The 7,961-nt window shown below is 35.8% G+C and overlaps 1 protein-coding gene across 8 annotated transcripts in view; it reads left to right on the top strand.

The window, feature by feature from the left end:
- LOC106462501 (RIMS-binding protein 2-like) overlaps positions 1-7,961 on the top strand; it is a 179,356-nt gene that overhangs the window by 20,481 nt on the left and 150,914 nt on the right. For all 8 annotated transcript variants that reach the window (XM_022389779.1, XM_022389783.1, XM_022389780.1 and 5 more), the window contains exon 2: positions 4,763-4,916. In XM_022389779.1, coding sequence (XP_022245487.1) covers positions 4,773-4,916 — 144 coding nt within the window. In that variant the 5' untranslated portion in view covers positions 4,763-4,772. The remainder of the gene's footprint in view (positions 1-4,762; positions 4,917-7,961) is intronic.

The raw sequence follows: 7,961 nt of genomic DNA, 5'->3' as shown, positions 1-7,961 counted from the left end.
CCACAACATTGTTCAGTAAATGTTACTTGACAGTGGTGTATAGAAGACATATGAATACCAGAAATAAACGACATTATAACACCAAAATGTTGTTTTTATTTAATTAGACACTCAACGTTTCGCTTTACAGCTTTTTCAGGAGCGTTCACTAAAACGCAAACCGAAACGGACTTCAAATGGTTTAAATAATGAGTGTTATTGAAATTCTAATAGAAAAATAGCGAAAACTTGAGTGACTAGTTGAATAAAAACAACATTTCTGTGTTATAAGGTCGTTTATTTCTAGAATAAAGTACTGTCGTCACAACATTGTTGAGTAAATGTTATTTGATACTTAGAACGGTTGATAAGTTCCAACAATATCAAGTACTGTTGTCACAACATTGTTCAGAGTAACAGTCACAAGTTTCAAAAACTTAAGTGCAGCGTCACAAAGTCGGTCTTGAAATTGTAACTGTAGCAGTCGCAGGTTAGTTTCTAAACTATTACTGCGGCAGTTGCGAATTGGTCTCAAAACTGTAACAACAGTAGTTTTGGTCTCGAAACTGTAAATGTAGCAATCACCAGTCGGTGTAAGAAGCGTAACTATAGAGATTACAAGTCTCGAAACGAAAACGGCATTCATTCTTAGCTTATCATAAGAAAACTTTAAATTTGTTCAACTACATTGCGATCTTATTTTTTGCCTAATTTTTCATGAAAATTCATCTTGATAGATACGTCTTGTTTCAAATTTATTTCAATGCCAAGTACTTGAAATTATTATTCACTATCACCTTTTCGTCACTAGATGGCAATGCTAACGAATTTTGAACTTAGAACAACCGAATCTATATAGTTAAAAGATTAACGTGTGCGCGTGCGTGGGAAGCTTTTTAAACTTCAATTAACTATGCAAAAATGAAATTAGAAGTAGGGAAGTACGGAAGACGTCACCATATGTGTAATGGAGTGGTGGGTGTAGATAGTACTATACATAGCAAAAGGAAATGTATTTGGGGAATGGATCTGTATGGAGCCCCATTTCAGACAACAATATTCATGTGTTAGAGATTTTTAAAGTACCAGTACTTTCACCCTGTTGAGTAGGGACCTGGGAGCAATAAGCAGTATCACCCAGTTTTAATAATTGCTCGCGATACTTAGGTTTTACAAGAGTCGGTAGATCTTGCGTCTCTTACTAGCTAAGTTGATCGATTTGCCATTTTTGTTTTGTTTGGTGTTAGCACGTGCTATGAAATAAACTTAACCTCGCAGTCATTGAGAAGCCCTGAATTGCCATCAGATTCGTTCAGAAATCTATGTACCTAACCTCGTACGTTAATAGTGTAGGCAGGTCACTTAATTGCTTTAATTACTTTAAGTACACAGCACTGCTTTATATTTCATAAATTTTGTGCATTCATACACAAAATACCACAACAACAACAAAAAAGTTTGTTTGTTTTAAGTTAAGCACAAAGCTACACACCCGAAACCCGATTTCTAGCGTTGTAAGTCCGCAGACATTCCGCTGTGCCACTGAGGGGCCCAAAAAATGTTTTGTACGTAAAGCACGAGTTCCCTCCCCCCCTCTAGTAACAGAGTAAAATATTATTGTAAATGTACTTTGTCAGGTTTTTACGAATGTGTGGGCCGGATTCTTTACACTAGGTGTCTGTGACTTGTTGTCGATAAATTTCAAAAATAAACAAACAGCACACAGTTCACTTGTTTTAAAATAAAATATTAAAACAAATCAAACGTATCTACAAATATTCGTTACACTGTTGGTCATCACAGTTGTATCCAGAGCTTTAAACAATCGTCTCTTTTCGTCAAAGTTCACACGGGCTGGTTCAGTTACTTTAGGACACAATTGACAAGACTAATTATTCTTCTCTACTCTGTTGTTACAATACAATCTGCGATAATCTCACTCAAAAAAGCGCCACCATACGCTCCTTACTGCTAAACTTACAAACACACATTTTAGATCTATTTGACTATATGTCTCAATAACTTTGCCTAACTTGAACTACATTTTGGACGCGTATTTGTAAATTGCTCTACTGAGACCGAGAACTTTCCACGCCCTGCGATATACTATGATGTAATAAACTCGAGAAAAACTTGGAGAAGGTTCTAGTAACATGACGCAATAATACAACAATCTCCAATTTACGACAGTTGAGCTACGAAACGCAAGATTCGCACAATTAGGTGAACAAACCTTCGATAAACTATCGCTTTTAAAAATAACTAAATTTAACACTCGCGCTATACTTAAATTAAAACAGTTGTGTATGGCTAACATTCTTTGATATTTATTATAACAAGGCTTACTTTCAGTTCTCCAGTTTCTAAACGATATAATGATATCATAGTGTTCATATTATAGATTAAATACGAATGGTTTTAAAAATTATTAAAATAATACGAGATCCTTTTTTGCATTTGTTTTTACGTTATTTATGTATTTTTGCTACGAAAATGATTGCGTTTTTTTATTCTTTTAAATAATATTTGACTATTTGTATAAAAGCTACATAAAATGTTCTACTGAAAATAATATGCTAAACAAGAACTCATTATTTATATTTACGGACTTACAACTCTAAAATACGGGGCTCGATTTTCCGTAGTAGACATAGCGCACATAACACGTGTGGCTGCTTCGTGCGAAAAAATTTCAGTCAATCAGTGCTTTGCGGCTCTCCCGCTAAAATGATCTTGTGACCCCAGGGGTGGGGGTGGCAAAATCAAGGGACGATGGACCCTTCTTCAAAGTTATGTAATTACAGTCAAGCCCCCCCCCCCAGTGGCACAGCGGTATGTCTGCGGACTTACAACGCTAGAATCCGGGTTTCGATAGCCGTAGTGGGCAGAGTACAGATAGCCCATTGTGTAGCTTTGTGCTTAATTATAAACAAACAAATTACAGTCAAGAGAATACTATAACTTTTAATAAAGTATGCATATCTTCACGAAACTTTGAAGATTATCAGTAAACATTACAAGGCTTTCGTATACAAAATATCAGATATTTCTATAAAGTTTTAATATTTTTTGAAGTAATGATTTGCTCGTGCATTTTTTTTTCGAATGTTGGCTGTCCAACATGCAGAGTAATTTTGATTTTAAAAATACTTTTATGCATCAGAAAATTGTCAAAGTTCACATATAACCTCCTAATAACCTCAAGATAATTATCAAACGTTTCTGTTCAGAGAAAAAACTTTTTTATTTTATCTGTTATTTTCTCTATTGTATCTCTGTAAGGGTTTAGTTGATCTGACCGACCTTGTAAACAACATAAAAAAATTAGGAAATAGATATCAAATATGCTTTTTTTCATTCAGGAATAAATACAAATTATAACAAGAAACCACAAATGTTAACCCTAAGAAGAATGCACCACGTAGTGTGAAGTTTAGAATACGCCTCTGAATATAATCGTTTTGAAAAGCATAATTTGAGTGTTTATGATCTGATGTCTTCCAACGAAGTAAATCGACAGCTTGTCAGCATGTCTTCCCCGAAAGCTAAAACTGAAGTAACTTGCTGATAACAAGCGTATTACATATGACCTGGCCCATGTGTATTATATCGGCAGGAGGTTGACCCTGACCACGCTGCCTCAGATGTCGGGAAGACAGAGTCGGTCCCTTTGATGACCTGAGTGACTATTGCCATGCCCATTTAACGTGAAGCCACTGTGGTAGCGACATTTATCAATATTTAGCTATAGGGTAGGTACCTAGAGATTTTAAGTAAAGCTGCTGTCAAACCTGGTGACGTATATTATTATTGAAAATTAAATGTAATAAGTAATATGAAATTGTGAAGTGAATAAAAAACATTTAAAGTTCATATTCATATACTGAATGAATAACGCAAGAATTATGTTTTTCATTTTCCAGGAAGAAGGGGGCAAGTGCCAACCCTTGCACCCCATGCGTAGAAGGGTGTATAAATATAGAATCACTTTCTGCTGGTGTTCTTTTCACAGCAGCAGGTTATTACAGAATTAAAAAACCATTGCGAGGAAAAGGAAACAACAGCTGCAATGATTTTAGAAATTTAAAAAACAACAGAATATAAAAATGCATGTTGTCATAGAATTTTCTGATACGCATATATTTTCTTGTTTGTGAGATTTTAGAAATAAAAAAAAACAACAGAATATAAAGATGCATGTTATCAGAGAATTTTCTGCTAAGCATATATTTTCTTGTTTGTGTGAGATTTTAGAAATAAAAAAAAAACAATATAAAGATGCATGTTGTCATAGAATTTTCAGCTACGCATATACTTTCTTGTTTATGTGAAAAATTATTGATTTTTTTTTTGCTTATCTAGCATGCCCCTCCCCTCCCCCCGCAACTGCGGGTACCTAAACAAGGCTTTGACCGTTATGTATGGTAACCATTGAATTAAAACAGTTTATACTGAATCTGTACGCGCCCTCTAGTGGGTCAACGGCAAGTTTGCAGGTTTTCGACGCCAAAAATCGGGGTTCGATACCCATGATAAGCAGAACACAGATAGCCCATTGTATAGCTTGGAATGTAAAAAAAAATGTGCTTGCCAGCGCTATCTATAAGACAATCAGAAGTTCAAGGGAATTTAAATCAATGTGATACATTTATTATAACAAACTGCCAAGCTCATTCGTGAGAGTTATTACTTCAGGATATGGAACCATTTTTAATGTAAGTGAGTTAAGTTATAGTTTTTATTGATAACCAAAATTTATAACTCAATGCTTGTGTGTATAAAGAAAAAAGAACATGGAGTTGGAGCTGGAACAGATAAAAGAACGACCCCAAAAGGAGCGAGAGTCTCGGAAGTTGAAGAACAAAGGCAATGAATTAACTTTAGATGTACAGAAAAGAAGAGAAAAATATAAAGTCCTCCAGCGTACTAAACCACACGTGAGTAACTTTAACTTGAAGCGCACTTACGTGTTTTTATTTTAAAACCAGTCTTAAACAACAAGAAAGAAACAAATAAAAAATCTTCAATATACTCTAGGCTAAATAGTCGTATCGGATTATTCCAATAACCATATAAGATTGCAGTTAGAAACATTTTTAGTAAATTATGCTTATGTTATTTCAAATTTAATACATTTATTCAAATTATTTAGTTATTTTATTATATGTAACATGAAAGAAAACGTGAAAAAGATAAAATATACCGATTGTTTTCATTAAAACTTAAGGGATAATGTGAATGCTGAATGATTTCGCTGAGGCTAAATAAGGGATAGTGTGAATGCTGAATGATTTCGCTGAGGCTAAATAAGGGATAGTGTGAATGCTGAATGATTTCGCTGAGGCTAACTAAGGGATAATGTGATTACTGGTTGATTTCGCTAAGAAATAATAAGGGATAATGTGACTGCTTATTGATTTCACAAAGGTTTAATAAGGGATAATGCGCCTTCTGATTGATTTCTTTAATATATATTAAGAAGTGATGCGACTATTGATAGAATTATATCAAAATTAATAAGATATAATCTGACTGCTGAGATATTTCACTAGAACGTCAACAGTCACACTATCCCTTATTATAATTTCACTATGACTTTATAAGTGATAGTGTGACTGTTGATAATTTCACTATGACTTTATAAGTGATAGTGTGACTGTTGATAATTTCACTGTAACTTTATAAGGGATAGTGTGACTGTTGATAATTTCACTAGAACGTAATAAGGGATAGTGTGACTGTTGATAATTTCACCATGACTCTATAAGGGATAGTGTGACTGTTGATAATTTCACCATGACTCTATAAGGGATAGTGTGACTGTTGATAATTTCACTATGACTTTATAAGGGATAGTGTGACTGTTGATAATTTCACCATGACTTTATAAGGGATAGTGTGACTGTTGATAATTTCACCATGACTTTATAAGGGATAGTGTGACTGTTGATAATTTCACTGTAACTTTATAAGGGATAGTGTGACTGTTGATGGATTTCCATTTCCGAGATTTGCAGCCGAGAGAATAAAACGTGTTTTCAGCCATGTCCTTTTCCACCCATTTTTAATCTCCCTCTGCGACTTTTCCAGTATCTCCGGTCATCCTTGACGAATTACCCCGCAACTTCTCCCTGCGCCTACATCGACCGTTTTAAACCTAGAGTATCCATCCATCCAACGAAGACGAGAATCCTTCGACGGGGAGGAATTTTTCTCCAGCCCTAAAGCCACGATGACTTACCACATTTTTGTAGTCCCTGGAACTTCTTTCCACATGTGACCTACTCAATCTCTGAAATCAAACGCACCTTTCCACACTTTTCCTCCGAGGCTTCGACTTTACCATCCAATATTTCCTTGAACAATCGGCCAACACAAAGTTACACACAGTTCACTAGATCCGCTCCTGACTAATTGGCAAAACTACTCAATTCATGCAGATCATCACACTTTCCAAACCAATCACGAGTACTATTTTCAATACTTTCACTTCAAAGCCATAAAAGCCTTACAGGAACAATCGTCGACAAGCCTCGTTACTTACAGCCCCATCAAATATTCGAAAATACCTCAAGCTGTCAACCTAAGTGCCACCACGCACTACTTCGCCCACAACCGACCAACTTACCCAAACAAGCCGAGAAATTTCCACTACTGACTTCCCGGAAACCAAAGATGCAACCACCACGTCACCAAATATTAGTACTTTTGCCACCCAGTCTACGCAACCAAACTCAACGCGAGAAGAAAATCCACGCAAACCCTACCACAATCAGTGGCCACCTTTGAACAACCTTCCCCAACGATTCCGGTCCCACACACCTATACATACTCTTTGATCCTACACTATCAGAAGACTATTACAGCGAACATGACGATTACGATAGTTCCTTTCCAAGCCTACAACGTCCTGACCACAAACTAATCCTCGTCTTTTCAACCACCGATTTTCTTTTCCATTCCGGGTGTTTCTTCGGGCACGGCAAATGTTTTCGACGCCTTGTCCATGAAGGTGGGTTTTTTCTGGGCACTCCCATAATCAAATTTCTCCGCCATTGGATTTATAGATCCCTGCCACTCTGAAGGACCCTAAGTTTGATTTGATTTGAGAATCTCCAAGTTCTGGATCTCCAACATTCACAGTTTCTGACTGCTTGAGGCACCTGTGTTAATCACAATGGCTCATGGGAAGTCTGTTACGTCCACGATTTTTTTTTTCGCGAAGCGTTTCCATTAAACCAAAGCCGAGAGTGGGGCGAAGAGGGGTCACATGACATCTGAACACTCATGGTTTTAATAAAATCTAAATTTCTGCTACCATAGATAGATAGATAGATAGATAGATAGATGATGGATTTCAGTAAGGCTTAATAATGGATAGTGTGACTGCTGATAATTTGACTAATCCTCTCTATAGAATATACGAGAAAATGTAAATGCTGATTGATTTCACAAAGGCTTGATTAGGGATAACGTGATAGCTGATTCATTTTACTAAGACTTGTTAACGTATAATGTAAATGCAGGTTGTTTTCACCAATGCTTAATTAGTCTTAAAGTGATTACTGATAGATTCTGCTAAGACTTAAAGGATAATGTGACTGCTGATTGATTTCACTTTGCCTTAATTGGGGATAATGCGTCTGATGATTGTTTTCACTAAAGCTTCATAAAGAATAGTGTGAATGTTGATTGATTTTATGAAGACTTAATGAAACGCTTACTAAGGGATAATATGACTGCTGATAGATTTCACTGAAACTTAAAAAGTTAGAATGTGACTGCTTATAACTTTCACTACGACTTAATAAGAGAGAACGTGGCTGCTGATTGATTTTACTAAGAATTAATAAGGAATAATTTGACTGCTCTGATTTTACCAAGGCTTGGTAAAGGATAATGTGTCTGCTAATTTATTTTACTAAGTCTTGATAATGGATAATGCGACTGCTGCTAGATTTCACTAAGGTTTAATAAGGGAA

The sequence above is a fragment of the Limulus polyphemus genome, unplaced genomic scaffold, assembly GCF_000517525.1.
Source record: "Limulus polyphemus unplaced genomic scaffold, Limulus_polyphemus-2.1.2 Scaffold1184, whole genome shotgun sequence".
Taxonomy (NCBI): domain Eukaryota; kingdom Metazoa; phylum Arthropoda; class Merostomata; order Xiphosura; family Limulidae; genus Limulus; species Limulus polyphemus.
Note: the sequence above shows the minus strand (reverse complement) of the source record. Positions and strands in the feature narration are given on the sequence as shown.